Raw genomic sequence first — 21691 nt, 5'->3', positions numbered from 1 at the left:
TCCCTTCCCTCCTGTTCAGGGGCAGCGGACATTATCTCAGGCATCTATAGATAGTGCCTGAGTCATTCTTTATGGTACAGCTAAAATGTAAAAACATTAAATAATATATCCCTCTAACTCCTATAAGCAGGGGAAGTGCCTGACACCTCATTTTACAGGCAGAGAAAAGAATATGCGGAGGAGGAAAGTTACGTGCAGCAAGTCATGTTAGAGCCTGATGGTGGCTGAGCAGTTCCTGACTCCTCTATCACAGCTGAATTGATCCTCACTGCCCATCCACCTCAGCGTCTTCCTAGGGCAGGATTAGCCTTGGGTGAGCAGAGAGACAAGATGCAACTGGGGCTGGGTTCAAAGATAAATGTTAGAATGTGGATGTGTGATGTCCCAAGGGAGAAACTGTGATGGTGAGTTTAAGTTTCTTGTGTAGGGCTATGCAAGGAGCTGGTTTCTGAACCACAGTCTGGAGCTTGGGCTTTCTGACTCCAAGGCTGTTCTGTGTAATACCAGAGTATCACAGGGGTGTTACTCTCAGCCAAATGATACAGGCTCATGTGTGAGCTGTATGTATGTGGTGTGATGAGTGTGTTTGTTCAGGCTGCTGCTGCTGCACCAGGGATGCTCAGGTGGAAGGGCTCCAGGTAGCATTTGGAGCCTGAAGTATATTTAGAATCTATATATTTGTGTGGATGGTTGCACAGAGAAAAGTGGCCATTGTTTACTTGATCTTAATGCCCTTCCACAATTGTCTTCTCCATCAAGTGGCCAAAGTGTTTGTGAATCTTGACCCTGAATATTCATCTGAGTTTCTTGCTAGGAAGAGGTTTTGTGTCTATGTCCCCTTGGCTGCTACTTTACCTACTGCTGGTTCCTTCATCCGGATGTTACATGGTTGCAGTAGAGCATCTCTGAAGGAAAAGGACACTTGGTCCAAGTCTGGAGTGAAATTTGGACTTACAGTTTCTTCAGAGTTGGACACTGATCTCCAAACCAAAGGCTGCCCTGTGTCTCCTCCAGCTGTGAGGAGGAGGAGCTCACTAAGGCTGGGCAGTCTGAAGTGGAGGGGTCTGCTCTGGGTGTCCTGTTCACTCCGGGTGCTGCCACACTTCTGACAAGCACCCCTGTGGGTCATCCCTGTGGGTCACCCAGGCTCGGGAGAGCCCTTGACCTCTGCCCTTTGTCAACTGCTGCCCTTTGGCCGCTGTGCCTCTGCCTCTTTGTTCCCGGCTTTTCTCCTTTATACACCCCCACCCCTCTCTGGGAAAAATCAACATTTGCCTTCCAGAGCCTGGCAAACAGAGGGGTCTGTATTACATCCTCGTGGCAGCCCCAGGCTCGCAGGGCTCCGGGGATAAATCCAGCGGTGTCTGTTGCCAGAGGGACCCTCCGAAACACAAGTTTGGGAGTTCTGTGCGTGAAATGAGAGCAGGGAAATGCGGCACGTGGACGCTGAGCAAGTGCTGGGGGCTGAAAAATAAAACCTGGGTCGCGCTGAGGTTACAAGAAGATGGCAAGAAATTGATTTAAAATCTAAGTAAGGATGACCTATAAATTTTATTTTATTTTTGACCTGAAGTACCACGTTGCTGCTTCATGTGCTAAAGCTGAACACACTGTCAGTCAGAGTGCAGCAGAGAGCCAGATGCTGGGCTGGGAAGTTTGCACCAGGACTTTTCCTGCATAGTCACAGCCAGAGCGCTACGGGCCCGTGGGAGTGGGGAGCAGAGCTGCAAGGGCAGCTTTGGGAGTATTTGATCCATATGGAAATACCACACTGCAGTTTTAAAATTCCTTTCCCCTCCTTCAAATCTGACAGTGGTTTTCTCCCGCTAATCCACGGCCATTGCCAGACGAACCCGAGAAAGTGAGGTGCACTTATGGGTCTGGAAGCTGTAAATGCTTGGGGTTTTTGGAAGGCAAAGGATGAGTGGTGATTGTTTGTTTTGTTCTTTGTTTCCATAGTACTCTGGGCCTTATCCCTTGTCCATTCAGGCTCCTGAGGACTCTTGTGTTATTACTGTTAATTATTAACTAACACATTTTTAGCTTGCTGAAGTTCTTGGGGCAGCTGGTTAATGTAAGAGTTTGATTATTTCCTTCTTTGAGCAAGGCTGCAGCTTGGGTGTGTTCAGATGCCTTCCCTCCTTCCCGTTTCTGCTGGGATGCTTCAGGTTCTGCAGAAACAAATGGGACCAGATCCAAGCTGCTCTTGCCATGGCTTTCAAAGCTCAGTGACCTCGTCCTGCAAAACCCCCTTGTTTAGTGAAAATGCCACAAGGCAACTGTGCATTGAATTCCAGTTCCTGTGTCCTGCTTCTCTCTTGGATTTCAGCAGATAAGAAGTGTGAACAAGTGAGGAGGGTGGTGAAGAAAGGGTAAATTTAGAGGGACAAGACCTCTCTGGAAAGCTGGTTGTCTTCAACAGTGAACTGGAAGGGATTTTAGGCTTGACAGCGCTTACCAGATCCATTCCCAACCAGCAGAGCTCCTCAAGAGCAGTTCTCTGTTCCTGAGCAAATCCTTTTCCTTTCCCTCCTGCTGCTAAGTAAAAGAATCCCATAAGCCAGTAAAGCTGACAACACATACAAGAGGCCTGTTTTTCCAGTCCCTTCCAATTTGTGAGGATACTTGTGTTATAAATATGCATTTGCACAAGTCATCTGATGTGTTGGTGTGGTGACGTGGCATCTTTTTCTGCTGCCCAGCCGGATTACTGGAACACTCCAAGCAGAAGGATCACAGATGATGACTAACATGCTTTTTCACATGAAAAACTGCTTGTGCTAATTTTTTTTGGTGCTTTCATGATTGTCCAGCGTATCTCTGAATGACTATCAGCTGTGAGGAATTTGTGGGCAGCAAAGAACAGAGGATCACAAGGAGTGATGAAATGATCTTGTTATTTTCATGAAGTGAATATCTGAGGACTGAGTTTACTCACCTCTGAATGAATTCATGGGGAAAGGCACAGTCCCTGCACTGTTTGAAGGCCATTTTAGCTCTTGAGTAATTTGCCAAAGCACTTGAGATCACTCCAGTGTTCTAATCTTGACGTTGAGATTGAATGTCTCTGAAAAGCCAAGACTTTGTTCAAGCACGAGCTTAAATTTGTGATGACCGGATAAAAATGTGTGGTGTGGGTTTTGTGGGTCAGCCAAGGAAACTTTCTGGCCTTAAGCTCTATGGATGCAGCAGTTGATTTCCTGAGAATTACTGCAGTTTAATTTGAGTGAAGAAGTTGAATCGAAGCCTAAACTTGAGCCAAGGTTAAAGTGCTGGGTCCCCTGTCATCTTCCATCACCTTGTACAGGGCTGGTCCTTCTACCTAACATAGCCCTGTGCTGTGGCCAGGCCACTGCTGGGCTTGGGGGAAACCTTTCTAACATTGGAAAAATTGAGGCTTAATTCTTGCTACCCCTTGTGATTAGCACGAGCTTCTGGGACATTTTTTTAGTGTTAGAACACATTTGGCACCTGCCAGAAGTGCAGTGTTGTGGTGGGAATATATGCATCCTGCCAGTGCCAATTTTCCTGTGGTTTCCTTCAGGCCTGTCTGACATCCAGCCTCGGGTCAGGTTCTTTCCGTGTGTGAACTCGTGGCTCCAAGTGTGTTAATAGCGCTGTGCTGATTAGCAGTGTTGTCTGGCCCCAGCCTGGTGATATCCAGCTCCCACCTCAATGAAATGGTGTTTTGGGCTTGTCTTTCTATGCTCAGCCTTTGACCCAGGCACACACAGCTTGTTGGTGTGCCCATGTGGTGGTTGCTGTGTTGGAGAAGGCAGTGGTCCACTCCTGAGTCTGTAACCAGTGCCCCTTGGCAACAGCATCGCTCCATTCCATCAGCATCCCTCCATCCTGGTGAAAGCTCAGCGTGCTGCCAGAGATATTTGATCCAGAAGGAAACCATGCACATGGGTTCAATGTTTTGGGTTTTTTTTTCTAGCTGTGCTCAGCTTCTTTGTAAAGAGTTTCTGTTACACAGAATCTGGGAAAGTGTCTCTTATTCTTCAGTGCATGTTTCTGATTAGTACTGGAAATGAACATGAATTTCCCCCCCCCCCTTTTTTTTTTTTTTTTAAACATATTCCTTTTGAGGTTAATGTTGCAAAAGTGGATTTCAACTTAATGGAAGTGAAATTTGCAGTTGTGTGGTTCATTTGACTCGGGCTCGAAGCAACAGAGATTCTTCTTCCTTTGCTACTCTGCAAAGAGATGTCCCTCCCTGGTGGTCCTCAGCTTCCCTGAGCCCCTCTGTCCCCAGCTGTCTCCGCTGACACCACAGCTCCATGTGCCAGGCTCTACCTCTGTAGGCAATGTCCTGTGTCAGCATTAAAGCCCTGCAGCTCAGGCTCCAGCAGCTGGTCTGGAGTGTTGGAGAAGCCACAGACATGGTGGTTGTGCAGTGTGGATCAAACCCTGCGTGGGTCTTCCTCCTGTTAACAGCTCCAGGCCGTGTTACCGATGAGATCTGCTGCAGACGCTTTATTTTAGGAGCTCTTAGAGCTTGCCTGGGTGAAGAGGGATGAGATGCAGCTGTCAGTGAAGGCAGTTCTGCTCACTCTCTGCATAGTACCTGTGAAGTGGATACAGTGAGACAGATCTTTTTCACACCCTGGGTGACCCTAAAGGTGTTGTGATAGATTTACACATCCTAACAGGGAGTGGAAAACCCTCTCCCAGCAGTCGGCACTGGGACCTGGGCAGGGCAAAGTGACATTGTTGCTGTCTTCTACGTCCTACCTAGCTGACAGCAGGATGGCCTGAGGAGGTGGCAAAGGGCAGGACGAGGTAGAGGAGTCAGGACTGTGTGTGTGCAGTACCTGGGCTGCTGCACCTGCCCTGGAGGCAGCCAACTCTGTCAGCCTGTGCTTTAAAAGCTGCTGGTGTTGTGTAGGTGCTGCAGACACCTCTGAAGGGTTGTTCTGCTGAGGAGTGTCCCACCACCCCATTGCCAAAGGTGAAGTCCAGAGATAGGTCCGTGACTTTATCTGTAGCTGTACACCCCAGGAAAGAGCTCTGGGGAGCCAGGAGTGTGGATGTGTCCAGGAGGAAACTGGTCTTGGATGGGGATGTCTCCAGTGCTGTCTGGACACCCTGCTGTGTTGTGCTGGGTGAAGAAGGAAGCTGAATTATCTGATCTCAGACCTGTTAGTAAATACATGCAACAGAAGCCAGGGTCCTATCAGCTGCTCAGATGAGCTGGTGCCGCTTTGCTGACTCCAGCACAGTGTGGGATGGCTCCTGCTGGGTTTGGCCCATCCCTTTCTATCACCACCTTTGTTTGCTTTGGGTTCTCTTGTTTGTTTGCTTTTTGTTTTTACTGGACTGTGTAGAGAGAGTGAGTTCCTGAGTTGCATCCCCATTGTTTGTCCTCACGACACGGATTCTGTTGATAATGGGAATTGCTCATTTGTTCTTCTGAATTTTACGTCATACGAGTGTAGCAGCACGGATCACTTACTGTGAGGAGAGAATCAGTCTCAAGTGGTCTGTCTCATTGCTATTACATGCATCCATAAAGTTTGGGATCTGTCGTGCAAAAACTCTGTTTTGGGGAATGTACATGTTGACTGAGGTGAACATCTCTGGCAGTTTCCTGGTTGGCTTTAGGTTCAGGTTCAGCCAAGTCAGCTAGAAAAGTCACTTTGTAGCAGAGACAGTTTCTCTAAAGAGGCTGGGTTCATTCCCCCTGCTGCCCTGAGTCATGTCTGCATCCGAGTAAACATCTAGAAGATGCTTCTCTTTCAATACTGGAATGACTTACATCCCTCATGTCTTATGTCAAGAGCTGCAAGAAGCACAATAGAGTAGAACATTTGTCCCAGTGTTGTCTGGAGGGAGTGATTTAAATATGAGCCTGGCTGGGATTTTGTTTGCGCTGCCACGGCACGGAGCAACGCTCAACTTTGGCAGTTGTGAAGGACATCCCAGTGAAGCACAGCGTTCCTGAGTGCTGCTGCCTTTCTGCTGTGCCACGTGGTCCCAGCCTGTGGATCTGGAGGAAATTAGTCATTGATTATAAAACATGAAAAAATATTGCTCAGCGAGTGAGCCAAGGTGAGGCTGAGCTGGGCGAGCGCTGGAACTTCGTCCTGCTGAGGCACATCCGCTGGGTTGAACGAGCCCTTCTTGGACTGACTGGTTTTTAACTGTCGGGCTCTTCCGTTTTCAAGTCGTTCTGCTGGGAACAAGGGGGAAGAGAATTCCTAATTTCAGCTAAATCAAGCACATTGCATTATGTTTCTTCGTCCGGCGCGCTACAATAACTTTATAGCGTGGCTTGAGGGCATTTGAACAGCGTTAAGAGGGAAGGCTCATAGACACTGTGTCTGGGATGGAAACCTTTGATTTTTGTTTCACAGCCCTACAGCTCAAACGTGGGGCTCAGCCTGCTGCTTCCAGGCTATAAATAGAGGTAACCCCAGAACACACTGAGCACGCTGATGCTCTCTGGTGCTGCCCACTCCACCGGCTTCCTGGCACTGTGTTCACAGCACATATTTTTAGCTGTTGCTTTCTCATTTTGTTTTTTGACAGACCTTCTCTTCTTGCCTTGCCAGGCTGCCAGCTTTCCCTGCTGTTTATCTGCTTTCCAGGACTGCGTCTGAATCCTCCCTTGGTGGAAGGGCAGAGGGACATGACAGATAGCAAGCTTGGCTTGGACTCCGTAGCTCTCCCTTTTTCCAGACTCTCTGTTAAGGTATTAGGCAGCCTGGATGGATTTCATGTTTGCTCCTTATTTTCTCTTTGTCTGAAAGGGAATTAACAGCATTATCATGTATTATTAATGTTGTTAACAGGCAGTGGAGAAAAAACTGTCAAAAAACTTCCTTCTAATGCTGCCTCTAACAAACAGCAAATCAGTCGAGCTTGTCCACCCATTTAAAAAGGGTGTGAATAGTAATTCCAGGGCCCCAGAGAAAACCCGTGAGACAGGGCATATAAACAAATTCTCAGAAATGTTTGCATAAAAGCCACAGGCTCGGCCAGGGCATGGATGCTCTGGTGGCTGTGCTGTGTTGGATGCTCCAAGTCCTGTGTGTGTTTTTCCACTGGAGTCGTTGCTAAAGGGAATAAAGCCTATTTCCTCTGTGCAATCCTGTCCAAGCTTGTAAGCTCCTCGTTCAGCTTCCGTCCTGCTTTGCCGCAGACTGAATGAAGTCTTTGAACCTAAAAGGCTGTGTTTAACCAGCTCAGCATGGCTGCATATCTGCGTTCCTCGGCGTGCCACCCAGGAGGGACGATTTTTCTCTGGTTTTTGAGCAGTCCTAAAAGCCAGATTTCAGCACTGCACCTTGCCTGCACACAGGCAGCACAGAGGTGCTTGCTCGCTCTGTGGAGCTGAGCCAGGACCAGGCTGCTCTTGACAAGCAGCCTGTCTCGAGAAGTGCCATTTAGAAATCTGTTGAGCAGAGGAAATATGCCTTCTCATTCCTGCTGGTGTCCAAAAATGCAGTAGACATTTAGAGAGGAGGAAATAATTAAGAAAAAAGATTCAGGGACTGGGTTTAATGGAAAAAATACGTCTAAAATTTGTAATGCTGGTTGCAGTGCACAAGTTCCTAGAAACTTCAGCCCTTCTCTCTCAGTCAGTCAGGGAATTAGGGTGTAGCAGCAGTCTGTCCTGCTGCAGTGCAGGTAAAGCTCTCACAGAAGACAAACTGGGTGTTCACGGATGTGGGTGGACAGTCCTGGCTCTATTTTTGGCCCTTTGGCTGGTGGTGCTCTTTGGGGGTCAGAGCCAAGTGAGGGGGTGGCTCTGGGTGGTGCTGGCCGTGGGTTCTCTCTGTGGTGCTGTTTCCCAGGACCAGCCCTGTGGTTCAGCCACATAATGTTGTAGGCACAGAGGTTTTTTTATATTGGAAAAGGAAAGGGAGAGAGCAAACACACAAATACATATATATATATATATATATATATATATAAGGGAGCCCCCGGTGGTGTAGAGGAAAACACACTGCACTGTCACTGCAGAGACCCGGGTTCGATTCCTGGTCGGGGCCCCTCCCCGGGCAGATGGAGCTCGTTAGCCCGTAAAGGCAATCCATCTACGTCCTGAGGACCTCACTGCCACCGTCCAAGCGTGCTTGGCCCCGGCAGATGAACCTCAGGATTAAAGGGTGGGCTCAGTTCCGCGCACACTGTGTCTCACCTAAAAAATCCAATGCGCAGGCTGGAAGGTGGAAAGACCTTCTCCGGTTCTTCGTTCGCGAAGAGACTGGCCACACACATATATATATAAGCAGAGGGTTCTGAGCATGAGGTGCTTTTTCCACGTCAAGTTGCCAGGCAGCCCTTTTTCCTTCCCTGCCTCCAGCCCAGGGCTTACTGGTTTGAAAGTTTTCCTGCCTTTTTTCTCTATATATTTATTCTTGACAGATTTTTATCCTGTATGGTGCAGTCTTCCAGCTGACGAGGTTTGTAAGGTCGTGACTATGTTACAAATCACAATTTAGGGTTGTTCTGCAGCTTAAACCAGTGTTGTTCTAAGCCCTTTGCTTAGTGTCCAACAGATTCTTTAGATGATGAGAAGGTTGTTTAATATAATTGAACAGCAACATCACCCCAAAATCCTGGGAATTTCTTACCTGTTTGCAGGGTAGAAATCCTGGTTTGGTATTTTTATGTGCTGGGGTAGAGTTTGTAATGAGCTGAGGAGCATCTGGTGTCTGAGACAACAGATACCATCCTGGAGTTGTTGCTCCTGCAGCAGGGCCCATCAGAGACTGGGCAGCTGCCAGACCTTCTGAGAATCCCCGTGGGGACATCATAGCATTTGGGGTGATTTCAGGATATATCATCCCACCTGAGGTGGTTCACTGCTTTTATTGTGGTAAAAAAAGGAGAAAATGGGGCACTAATCAGTGTACAGTTTCAGCAAGTGGCTGTGTTTTAGCTGAATTATTTCAAGGGGAATGCTGGTTCTTGCTGAGTTTTTCAGCCTACCTGGGAAGCAAGTGTCCTGTCAATCACCATTTTACAAACAGGTAGCTGGGGCAGCAGAGAAATTAAACAAGTTGCTGATGGATTAGAATTGTTACTGTAGTCAGCAGGTCCTACTGGCTTGCCTGGAGTCTGGGAGGCACTTGGGAGTTTCTGATGACTTTCTTAAATGGGTATGGGAATGGAGCTGCATCCTGTGTTCCAGCTGGTCTGACCCCATGACAGGGTTCTCATACACAGTGTGTTCTCAGGATGCTGGGTGCAATCTAGGGAGTAGTCCCTGCCAGTGCATGTCCTTAAATTGCTGTGCTCTCCTCTCCCTTCAAGGAAGCCTGCCTCTGGAAGTGCTGCACTTGTCTCTAGGATAAAATATCCTGGAGCAAGAGGTGAATGTGTGTGTGTCCCACTTAAAGATTTTAAAAGTTCCCTCTGGTGTTTCTGGAAACCCTAAATCCATTTGTGGGTTTGCTATGTTTGAATAATAATGTTTGACATCTTCAGGGAAAGGTGGAGGTTTCTCCTCAGGTGTTTTTTTTGTTTAAAATAACACATAACACTCCTTGGATTGCAGAGATGGTTGTGCAGAGCAGATTCCCACAAGAGAATGTGCCTTGCCAGATGTAGAGTCGTAGCAGGGAGATAGATTCCCATACCATATTCACATTAACTATCTATTCAAACCTTCTTCTTGCTTTAGGAATCAGCCGGACCTCCAGCGGGAGACTTGGGAGGCTCAGCGACCAGACCAGTCCCAGTAAGTTGTGTGAATCTCTCTCTTTGAAACTTCCTCATGAAATAAAAGAATCTTTCAGTCACTGAGAAAAGGCAGGTGGTAACACTCAGAAATCACATCTTCAGCCTCCTGTGATGGTTTGAAGGGCAGAGCTGGCTGCTGATAAATGCAGAGGTCTTTGTGCTGGAGAGAGAGAAGAGTGTAAGTAAAAAAGAGCAGGGCATGTGCATTTTTTTAAAAGCCCCGCCAAACTGTGGAAAGAGAGAACAATATAAAATAAAATATTGATTCCTTACTCTGTTACAGTCCCAGAGACAATAATTAGCAAGCCCCACTTCAATTCAAGGGGTCTAACACAGGGCAACAGCAAACAGGAGTGGCCTGAGGTTGAAATGCAGCTTTAGTCATTAGTAGCTCTTTCGGACTCTCCTTAGCTATTATATTTTATTGGATGTGGAGATTTATGGATTATAAGTGCTTGTGACTAAATTTACAGTCCTAATTACAGCCTAATGTTCTGGAAGCTGTTTCTGATTCAGAAGGAAGCAGGTGGGAGGGTTTGTTTTTCTTGAAAAAGGTGGTTTCCAGCGTCAGGAAAACAGTAGCAGAATTCTTGGTGCTTGTGAGTACCCAAAGCTGTGTGCTCTGCTTGTTTGTGTGGGACTTGGGGCTGCCCAGGGACAGAGACATGTCCCTGGTTGTTGTCTGCATTGGCCTGACCCTGCAAGAAGAAAATTTCACTATTCTCCTCTTCTTAAAGATACTCAGGGGGAAGTTGAGACAGCCCACTTCTGGGCTTTTGTTTCTGGTAGCACTTTTTGCTGGCTGTGTTAGCCTCCCAGTGAGCCTGTGCTGCTCCTCAGTTCAAAGCCCTGTGGGAAACATATGTCTCCATTTTGAGGTGCCTTGTACATCACAGGCATTATTCTTTATTAGCAGGTGCTTTACTGCCATTGGAATCTTCCCTTGTGTTTTCTTCTCCGAGATAATAAAATCCTAGAAATGATTTGGGTGGGAAAGGACCTTAAAGACCATCCAGCTGCAATCTGTGTGACCTCCCTTTGCCTCATCATCTTCTCCAGGAATGCTGAGTTGTCTCTGCTGCTTGTTGCCTGTCCCCCCAACAACCCCACTTGCCTCCTTGAAACCCTGCTCTGGCCACACTTGGTTCAGGGTTTATCTGCTCCCACCCTGTTGGTCTCTCTGTCACTCCGTTTCTCCCTCTGGGCTCGATTTGCTGTTTCAATTCATCTTCTCAGCCCTCATATCCTGTCTCAGCTCCCAGATGTACTTATCAAAACAGTCGTTTTCAGCTTTTCCCTCGGCGTGGGTGGGAGCAGAAAGCCACCCTCGGGATGCCTTCCTGGAGAGTGCTTTGCCGGATTGAGGCATCAGCACGTGTGGAATGGGAATTAGTCATGGATGTCTGGTTAAATGTGCACTGAAATGCCCTGGGAGCTGTGTCACTGCCTGCCTTACCCCCACCTAACACTAGTGACCAGCACAGGGACAGGTATTTATGTTATGGGTGGCAGGGGACGTGGCACGCTGTGACACTGTCCTGCTGCTGGGACACTTGTTGCTTTGCATCTGAAGCTCCACAGCCGTGCACCGTCACCACTTCCACTCCTCGTGTTGTGATGCATCACTGGGAGGATGTAACTGTGGTCAGGGTAGGCCACTGCACCCCAAACTGATGTCAAGTGGCAGGAAAAATGCATTGGGTGATAATTATTGGGGAGTCAGTGTAAAGGGTGCATGCTAAAGCTTTGTGACAGCAGGAGGTCAGGGCAGAAGAACTGACCTGGATTTTAAAGCTGATGCTTCAGAAGTCGGCCACCAGCGCAGAGCTGGTAGTTTTGAGCTGAAGTGTGTGTTTATCTTGTGCATATGCAAAAACAAAGCTGCTGCCTCAGCCCTGGCACTGTGTGTTTCCATAGATATACGTCTGAGGACAGAAGGGGGAATTGGTACAGCTCCAAAGGGAACTGGGGTGTAGAGAATCTAAATTGACAGACACAGCACATTTGTTCAAGCTTGTTTTCTTTAGACTCTAATTATATACTTTTCCACTTTTCTGGTGAGAGACCTTGTAAATTTTAATTTTTTTTTTTTTCAGTTTAAAAATCAAATGAGCCGTTCAGTCCTTCAGTTTACATTGCAGTAAATATTTATGACTCCATATAACTGCAGTTCAATTTCCCCTTGTTTCAGGTCCAGATTTTCCCTTCTGCACATCTGGCCTTGTACCCAGAAGCTTTTATTCCTGTAAAAGATAAATTGGGGTTGGGATGACAGAGCAGTGGTTGCAAGTGAAGCGTTGCAGAGGGGTCTTGGTTGCTTTGGGCTCTTTGCCACCCTAAACAAAGGAAAGGATGACGTGCATTTCCATAGCCACCAGCTCTTGGGATCTAGGAAGCTACATCCATGTATTGCCTCAGGGCACAAAGTAAGGGCAGGAACCTGGAGAAGTGATGTTGGCCTCTCTAGGAAACCTCATTCTGTGACTCAAACTTTCTTGTCCCTTGGAAAGTGGTCATATGGCATTGGCATCCAGAAGTGCTCAGTGGGCAGCAATTCCAGGGCTTTGGAGCTGTGGGGGTTTTTTTGTATGAGCCTGGAGCATAGTCCCAGGTAAGCCAATGAGGTGGGATTCAGAAGTCTCTCTCCAGCTCTCTTGGAGCCCCTTTAGGCACTGGAAGAGGCTCTGAGGTCTCCCTGGAGCCTTCTCTTCTCCAGGCTGAACAATTCCAGCTCTCCCAACCTGTCTCCAGAGCAGAGGTGCTCCAGCCCTTGGAGTATCTCCATGGCCTCCTCTGGACTCGCTCCAGCAGCTTCACATTCTTCTTGTGTTGAGGGCCCCTGAGCTGGAGGCAGCACTGCAAGTGGGGTCTCAGGAGAGATGAACAGAGGGGCAGAATCCCCTCTCCCAACTTGCTGGTCACAATTCTTGTCCTGTAGCCCAGGACAGGGTTGACTTTCTTGCCTAGCAGTACACATTACTGGCTCATGTTTAGCTTCTTGTCCACCAATATCCCCAAGTCCTTATCCCCAGGGATAGTCCTGATCCATTCTCTGCCTGACCTGTATTGGTGCTTGGGATTGCCCTGACCTGGGTGCAGGATGTTGCCCTTGGCCCCACTGAACTTGGTGAGGTTCACATGGGCCCACCTCTCCAGCCTGTCCAGATCCCTCTGGATGTCATCCCACCCTTCCAGCGTGTTAACCACACAAGTTAAGAACGGCGTGTCAGGGAAGTTACTCCCACTTCTGTTTCCTGCAACTGAACTTGATGAATTTGAAGGAGAGAGGTATTTGCTGACACTCACCATCCAGAGCAGCGGTGAGTTCCCCAGTCAGCCAGAAAACAGCCCAGAGCAGCTGGAGTGGAAGAAATCAGCATCGTGTTCCTCTCGGGCAGCCAACTGTGCTCTGTGTTTGATTTGTTTCCAGCCTACAATTCACATTTTGCTAAGAGGAAGGAACTTCCCCGGCAGGGGTAGTACAGGAGAGGGTCCATTAAAAAGGTAGAGTTTACTGATGGAGCTTACACAGTGTATTTTTTTTTTTCCTGTGTGGGTGCTCGCAGGGAGGACGACGCCTCCCAGTTGCGTTTCAGCAGCGCCCGTGCTGTTTGTGGGTCAGGTGCTTTGTTCACGAGAAGTCCCAAAGGGGTGGGAGGGGAGCAGGTGCCTCAGCTTTCCTGTTTCAGCCTTTGTCTGGCTGTGTGGCCGCCTGGAGCCGGCCAGAGCAGAGCAGGGGCGGGCTGCCAGGACCAGCTGCGGTCCAGGGCAGGCTTGGCTTTTCCATCCAAAAAGCAAGAGCACCAGCGGGCCCCACTTCTGCATCATCAGCAGCTGGCTGAGGATCAACCACAACTTGTCTCAGTGCTTTTTGGAAGGGTAGGGCGTAATTTTGGAGAGGCACGGAGCTCAAGGCCGGTTATCTGGGTTATGTTAGAAAGGGGCACTTGCTGATGTCATGAAACCTTCGCTGGCAGTGTTTGTCTTATATTGTCTAAATACTTCTCTTGGGTATAAAGCAGAGAGACTCCCATCCCAGACACTGTTTGCACCAGCTCAAGCCCCTTGATCGCCCATTATGATTTTGGTAGATGGGGGCCAGAAGCCACAGCAGGTGGACCCGTGTGGGCTGGAGATGCCAGAGGAGTGAGATGATTCAAAGATGCTGGTTATGGTATGAGCCTCTGACCTTCTGCTCAGGGCACAAGGTCTAGGACCCCACTGACCACAGCATCACTGCTCTGCCACGCTGCCCAGGGCACCCAGGAGGTCTCTGCAAGAGCTGGGATTAATAAAAGTGGAGAGATTATAGTCTTACATTACAATATCAGCAAGATGGGCACAGATAGTCCTTGTCTTATTTTGCTTTTCCCTGGACAAGGCCTTGCCTTTTGCCTTTAATAGTTACTGATGTTACCATTTCATAGCTGGGGGAAAGAGAGCAGCTGAAAGCTGTGCCTTGAGCATTGCCTGTGAATCTGGGGATCCTTCCCCCTGGGCACTGAAATGGAAAGATGAGTGGCCAAGGGGGTAGAAGAGCTGAACACACATTGCTGTGGGCACAGCTTAAATCGACATTATCACTTTAACAAGGACAACAGGATATCAGCAGCGTTCACTAATTTGGGATGCTCCAAATTCACGGTAGATATGGCAGCAGATCTTGCTGTTTCCCTCACTTGATTTAGTACTTTGCCCTGAGGACCAACTAACTCCTCTCGTTATGCCTGGAGTCTCTAAGAGACTAACTCTAGAAATTCATTTATGTGAAGTCATGGGTTAACCAGAATAGTGGAAATAAACAAAAGAAATGTCAGAAGCCGGGGGCTCTCCAGTGGAGCGTGCATGATGACTGTTACATAAGCTAATTCGGAGTGCTATAAAAACCATTAGGTGTGTGAGGGTTTTTTCCTCGAGGGAGAGCTGTCAGAACTGTCACACATCTGCAGCTCAGACATGGGCACCCCCACTCACAGCACAGCCCTCCACTTGTCTTTGTGTTATCCGAGGAGACCAAGGTTGGGAACCCCTCCTGTAAACCTTGGTCCAGACCTTCAGCTCAATCCTACATCTGTTTGTAGGTTCCTGCTGGCATCCAGTGGGATCTGGGCTGTGCGTGCAGCACTTCTGGTCCAGCTGGAAGCCGGGGAGATCCACAACATCTCTTTGCGCTGTGATGTCAACATCTCTTTGATGTGTGATGAAATGGCCTCAAGTTGTGCCAGGGGTGGTTTAGATTACATATTAGGAAAAATTTCTTCACTGAATGTGTGGTCAGGTGCTGGAACAGGCTGCCCAAGGAAGTGGTGGAGTCGCCATCATGCCTGGAAGTGCTCAAAAGTTGTGTGGATGTGGTAATTGAGGACATGGCTTAGTGGTGAACATGGCAGTGCTGGGTTAATGGTTGGACTCAATGATCTTGGAGTTCTTTTCCAACTTTAACTGTCCTGTGATTCCATGTTTTTAGCACAGACATGCTTTCACTGTGGTGGAGCAGCTGATGGGTTAACTGGAGATTGTGGTTGCAGCCTCAGTGCTCTGGATGTGTCCTCAGATGAGGTCATACGAATTTCTTTGGGCAGCCTCTATTCCCCTTTGTTTAAAGCACCAAACTGGTCACTCCAGCTGTGCTGGTCTCTGTGCCAAAGTGTCCCTGTGCACATGAACCCCTCGGGCTCCCTGGTGACAAACCCTCACTTGACACGTGTCCTCTTCATCACACATGTCCTTTCTTATCAGGAGGCCAAAGCAGCAGGGGGTGAAACTTGGTCACAAGACAGCTTGGAGAGCCCCTTCTGCAGCAGCACAGCTCTGTGGGTGATCCCAGCTCCAGGCAACAAGAAGTTAAAGAGGAAAGGCTGCTCCCAGTTCAGGTGCCTGGATTCCTGCACGGGCACACACAGGACGGTGCTTGTGTAATGTCGACACGTGGACTCTGAGCTGCCTGGGAAAGTCCTGTGGGGCTCCCACGTGCTTCCAGCAGAGCTGTGTGTTACTAACAGTGAACGAAGGAGCGTGGGCGCCTGTGTGCACAGCTGAGACGTTAAGGAATAGTGATGGGTGCCGTGGGCCTGTGCTGGTGAGGGGATGTTCTGCTTGTCCTGTTCCTTTACAACACCCGTGATTCATCTCCAGTTTCAATTACAATCTTTTTGATCCCAAAAGGCTACTGGAAGTCGGAAGTGAGGAGGTAGATCTCTTGATGTTCTCTTCCTGCAGCACCTGGCACTGGTGGGCTCTGATGTGAGGAACCCAAAATGTAAGATACAAATCAGTGGTTTAGGAGTGACCGGGGCTTTAACGCTCAGTAATTTTGGGGGCTTCAGCTGCTGACTGTGTTTTGAGATAATGATTTTCCTCACTGGAGCGTGATGCAGATTTGTTGATGAGTGCTGAGGAGTTCCACAGGGTTCCCCCGGGGAAAGGAGTTGTAGAAGTGCAGAGTGTGGCTCCTCCAGGACAAGAGCAGCAGTCCTTGAGCAAGGTTATTTATCACCTCAGGACCAGACATCTCTGGAGGAAGCTTCTAGTGCCCTCTCAAAGAGAGCCTCACATCATCCTTCAGAGAGCAGGGAAGCAGAATGGCAGTGGAGTGTGGTTTTGTGTCATCCCATTCTGAAGGATGGAGGAAAAAAATCTCGAGTCTTCTAGAGTAAAACAGTGTGTTGAGAGAGAAATATATTCATTCTCATTTCTGCCAGCCCATATCCTGTGAGGGCACAGCTGTGGTGGGATGTGGATGATTCCAGGGGCCTGGGCAGGTGGAGGGAACCCTCCTGGGGCTGGTGGTAATGAAAGGACACGCTTCCATCCAGGGTGTCAGTGGGCACTGGAGGAATGGGACAGCTATGGAAGTGTGAGTGTGCAGGGTACAGCATCTAGCACCCTTCTGCTCAGGAATGGGGGAAAATGAATGAAAGGAGGAGGAAGGGCTGGTGAGTCCTGGCCTGCTGGTGTGTGTGTGCTAACTCATGAGTGTTGGTTACCTAAGAAGCTGTGTGTGGTCACATTTCTCTTGGTTGACTACATATGTGTCTCTTCCTGGTGTTTATTTTCCTCATCCTTTTGTTGCTGAAACGTCAGTTTGCAAATTGCTCTTGGGCACGTTGGCAGGCCAGCTCGTGGCTGCTCAGCTTTCCCTCTTCCCCCTCAAAGCCTGGTGTCCCTCACCACGTGGGCAGAGAGCAATTCCCGAGCCCTGGCTGCCCACCACAGGCATCCTCTGAGCCTCCAAGGCCAGTGCCTCCAGTGGTGGCCGGTGTTTACCAACCCCCTAATTGTACCTTAGGCAGAGAGAACGGATTTACTCCTTGCTATATTTATCTGGTGTCTAGGACTGCAGGAGAGACTGCCCTTTGTTGCAGGGATGACTAGTTTGGAAGGCAGTTCTGCAGTGGGGTTAGTGGATAAGGCACTCTAGATGTTCAGGGATGACCTGCAAAGAGTGAAGTCTCTCACAAAAAATGCCATGAAAGCAGCAAGTGAACTGCAAGAAAAGCACCAGTAGCAAGAGATATTCCTGACTGACTGACTCAGTGGAGAAATCCCTCCTTGGTTTAATTTTTCTGTAATTTGATTTCTGGTCAAAAGTGTGTTCAGAGGAATGTCCAGGCCTGGATGATTCTGCTCCTAAATGAAAACATTGTCTGCTGCACAGTAGTGGAGCTTTTTATTTCCTTCAGTGGATCGTTCTTTCTCCAGCAAGGGGAACTTAAGGTAAGATGATGGTGGTGTCTTGTTGCTTCATCCCACTGAGGCAGCGTCTCTCTGTGTTGCAGTACAATAACGTGGTGAAATCCAACCCTTCCTGTGGCTTTCCCAATAGACAGAAATACTTTGAAAATCTGTGTGTTAAGAAGGTGAAACAAACACCTCAGCAGGTTTGTTGTTGCTGGAGGTCTTCCCTCCATGCCGAGGAGCTGAGTGTTGCATCCCACTCTCCTGTGCTGCCTGTGGGTAAAGTGCCCAGAAATTGTGCAGCTCTTTCACCAGATCAAATTGCCCAGAGTCACGTGCAGCCTGGCCTTGAACCCCATTTTATCTGGCCTTGAACACTTCCCTGGGCAACCCATGCCAAGGCTGCACCACTGTCACAGGGAAGAATTTCTTCCTGATACGCTGACAGAGGGCAGGGTTAGATTAGGTGAAGCCATTCCCCTGTCACTCCATGTTCTTGTTCCAAAGTCCTTCTCCAACTTTCTTGGAGCCCCTTTGGGTACCAGAAGGGTCTCTTAGGTCCCCTGGGAGCCTTCTCTTCTCCAGGGAGAACAACCCCAGCTCTCAGCCTGACCAGAGCAGAGGGGCTCCAGCCCTCAGAGCATCTTTATGGTCTCCTCTGGACTCGCTCCAATAAGGGCAACTTATGTTGGGGACCCCAGAGCTGGACACGGTGCTCCAGGCTGGGTCCAGAGCAGAGAAACAAACACAGCAGTGCCCAGTAGAACCCTGCCTCCCTCCAGCAACTGCTTGGTGGGGAATGACCACAGACCTTCAGGGATGGAGTAACCCCCTGTTTCGGGGTCTCAAGGAGTGAGTTGTGGAAGACAGAGTGTCGAGAGGGCAAGACTGATGGTAAGGAGGAGTCCAGGAAGGCAAACATAATCAGGGAATTGTGGAGGAGTTAATATTTATCCAAAGCTCCCTGTGCTCTCCTGGGAGGGTGAGGGTCCAGCCCTGCCTCGCCCCTCGCTCTGCCCTGCCAGCTGTCATTAATACTTCACCACATGAGTGTTAAAGTGTGAGCAGAGAGCCTGGGGAGGATATGCAAGGGATTCCTGGCAGTTTGAGGCTTTCAGGCAGACAGGTCGAGAGCTCTGACAGGGACTGTCCTTAAGGATATATCGTTCCACAGGATGGGACAGGACACAGGGACACTCTGTAGATGTCATCTCAGGCTGTGTGGGATTGGGACAGGAGGCGGGATGTGCTGCTACTGTCTTAGACATCCTGGGAGGATCTGTGTGATCTGCGTTCCTGTGTTGAACAAACACAGGTTTTCATAAGAAATAGCCAGGGAGTGGCAAAATAGTGCTTGGCAGCAAATGTGGAGCAGCAGAGAGCTGCAGCCCAGGGCAGGGCAGCTCCATGTCTGCCCAGCTGGGAGAGGGGTATGGAGTGGGGAGGCAAAGAAACACTTGGCAAAGAGCAGGGCAGCAGCATTCAGAGGGTAAGTACCTCCCTTGGAAAGAGGAGAATATCCTTGGTTTGGTTTTACCTTTTTTTTCAAACGAAAAGGAGAATTTTAGCCAGAGTTTTCTTTCTTCCCCGTCCTCAAGGCTCATATAAATGTAAATGAAAGGTTCTTGGAGCAAACAGTCCATGGAGGCTCAGATACTGTCATCTGCTGGCTGGGTCCAGCCTGGGGGTAAATGGCATAGAGGGAATATAATGGAGTAACACTTGATTGCGCTGTTTGAGTTGGGACCTGTATTTCCTCATGTGAAAATGCTTCACTGAACATAATTTGATTTAGGAATGCTCCACTCTGCTGCTCTGTCCCCCCTCTGTGCTCTCCTGCCAGCTCGCCAGCACTGCAGATAGCTGAGCTTGTGAAAGAACCAGTTGAATCCCCATCTTTCCTGCCTCTCCAGGCCCTGGAGGTCTTTGGCTGCTCTGGCTGCTTCCTGACACCTTTGTCAGTGCAGTCTGAACCTCTGATCCCTGCACGGACTTGCAGAGCTCACCTTCCCAGCTCTGCTCTGGGGTTACCGGGTGGTACCTGGCTGGTTTGCTAAACCCTGGCTGGCTGTGACTGTGGGACTGCATGGTTGAACTAGATAGGAAAGAAAATAACTCTTCTGTTGGATCAAATGGCAGAGGAATGCAATCCCAGCGTAAAACTAGAGAGGCAGATGAGGAATTGCAAATGAATTCTACCTCTGTACCACAGGGGCCACTGCTGTGGCTGGGGACAGTGTCAACAGTCCCTCCTGCCTGCCCACTCCTGTCCTGGGATCTGTGCCACATCCATGGTCCCTGCTTGGCTACGTGTTCATGCACAGGGAGCAGGTTATGGCTTGGCAAAGGGCTTGGGCGTTGCTGGGTGAGCCTCAGAGAGGTGTGAGAGAAAGAAAATGCAAGCTGAGCCCGGAGCAGGGCTTGGTTTACTTTCTTTTTTGTGATTTCCTTCCTTGCTTTCTCTGCACCTGGCAGAGCTTCCTGCTGGCTGTCACTGGTGGCAATGTCCAAACCTGCGAGGGAAAGCTTGTGCACCCCCGTGCCAGCACCCATGAGCACGGGGTGGCAGTGGAGCCAGGATCCTGCTTTGTGTCAGATTCTCATTTGCAAGTGGAAATTCAGTTTATTTTTGCAGCAGATAGTGGTGGTTTCCTTAAAGTTGCTCCTGCCTCTTCCCTCTCCTCGTTGCTTTCCCAAAAGTCAGCCCTTGGAGGGCCTTGAACTCCAAGAAGGCAACCCTAACCAGGGGAGAGACTTCTCTGCCCCTTTCCTAAATTCTAGGTTTCCCTCCCAAGCCTTTAGCAGTAGTATTAGAAAACAGAATATTTATTATCTTTATATGTACAATGCACAGACCACCAAACACCCATTTGAACAGGCATGTGATGAGCTTCTCAAAAGCTACAGAAGGTGGGGGATCCCCAGCCCTACGTGTGTGTCACTGGAACTGCACCTTTGGAGGATGCAAACCCCAGTGCTGACATCCCCAGCACAGGGTACCCCTCTCTCAAACACAGGCACCCCAGTGTTTGCCCGGGAGAATTCTGCTTCAGATGGAGACACATGGCTGCACCTTTAAAGTGAATCCAGGAAAATTGATGTGAGTGCTTCAAGTCTGATTGACAGGGTTTACCTGGAGGTTTTATGAATTTGAGGTTCAATTGCATTAATCATAGTTTGGATTCACTTCCCTGAGTGCCTCATGGTGATCTGCCCTGCAAGAAATGGTGTCTTTATCGTTCCTAATCATCTGGGTATTGATGGGTTAAAGTCTGGAGGCTGAAATGTGTGCTGCTCCCATCCCTTCTTCCTTTCCATTCACCTTCTTCCTTTCTCCATCCTTCCCCTGAGTTTTTCCCTTCCTCTCCAGCCTAAGGAGCTTGGCAATAAGGCTGCTTGGTGGAGGCAGTGCAGTGGGTTTTGTGCTGTATGGGGCTGTGCAGCTCCCCTGTGTCCTTGCTTTGTGTTCTGCACCTTCTAGATCTCAGGCAGGAAACGTGTTTTTAGCCTGTTAATGGGAAAATATTGCTTATTGTCCCCTCTAATGCCTTGGGCTCTGGCAGCAGGAACGTGAAGAGCTTTAATAGCAAACAGTGGATGAACAGGAATTTGGGAAGGAATCTAAACCTTCTTGCCCAGGGAATAACCCACTGGGGATTAGAGAGGAACTTCCAAAAGGACTGGACTGTCCTGGGGTTGCCTCCCGCCAGCTCCCTGCTGTCTGTTGGGATGTGCAGTGGTTGCTGTTGGCTGGAGGGCCTGGCCTGACCCCATGGCTGGGTGCTGGCTGTGTTCCTCCCTCTGCTTTGGGGACAGTGATATTCCATCAGCTGCTGAACAGGAGAAATCCACAATATTGAAAAAAATGATAATGTAGGTCTAGGCTGTCCAAAAGTTCCAGCATTGCCTGTAATGCCCTGGAGTCTTTCCTTGGAAGTTTATTCATCCAGCTGGGAAACAACCTGTCCTTCTGCCCAGGGTATGAGAGAAGTGCCAGGCTCTGTCACATCCATCACACTTGGGTTTTTCCATGTGAACTGTGAGTGTTTGGGGGCAAAAAAAAGTGTCACAGGTACCATGCTGATCATACGAGGGTTCTGCCAGCACACCTGGCCAGTGGAGCAGCTGTGCCTTCCCTCCTGGCATCTGCCATCCCTGCCCTGGGGATGTGGGATGGACGGCTTCTTTGCCAAGCTCTGGGGATGGAGGCTGTGCCCTCACATCTGGCTGGGTGACTCAGGCTACACACTGTCAACAGGGATGGGATGGGCGTGTGATGGCACAGGAGGGTGGTGTGGGCAGTGGGCAGCGCCTCCTT

General features: G+C 49.1%; 1 protein-coding gene across 3 annotated transcripts in view; it reads left to right on the top strand.

Annotated features, from left to right (window-relative positions):
- The window catches only part of SEPT9 (septin 9), a 133324-nt gene that overhangs the window by 14841 nt on the left and 96792 nt on the right, over nucleotides 1–21691 (top strand). The window contains exon 2 of one of the 3 annotated variants that reach the window (XM_027886096.1): nucleotides 9638–9694. The exons of 1 other annotated variant lie outside the window; for it this stretch is intronic. In XM_027886096.1, the coding sequence (XP_027741897.1) occupies nucleotides 9638–9694 (57 nt within the window). Of the gene's footprint in view, nucleotides 1–9637; nucleotides 9695–18533; nucleotides 18574–21691 lie in introns of those variants that run through there. One more of the 3 variants, XM_027886098.1, reaches the window with a different exon arrangement.

This window comes from Empidonax traillii, unplaced genomic scaffold (genome assembly GCF_003031625.1).
Source record: "Empidonax traillii isolate 1590-97213 ecotype Southwest subspecies unplaced genomic scaffold, ASM303162v1 scaffold177:size1754471, whole genome shotgun sequence".
Lineage (NCBI taxonomy): Eukaryota > Metazoa > Chordata > Aves > Passeriformes > Tyrannidae > Empidonax > Empidonax traillii.
This window is presented reverse-complemented; position numbering and strand designations above follow the sequence as displayed.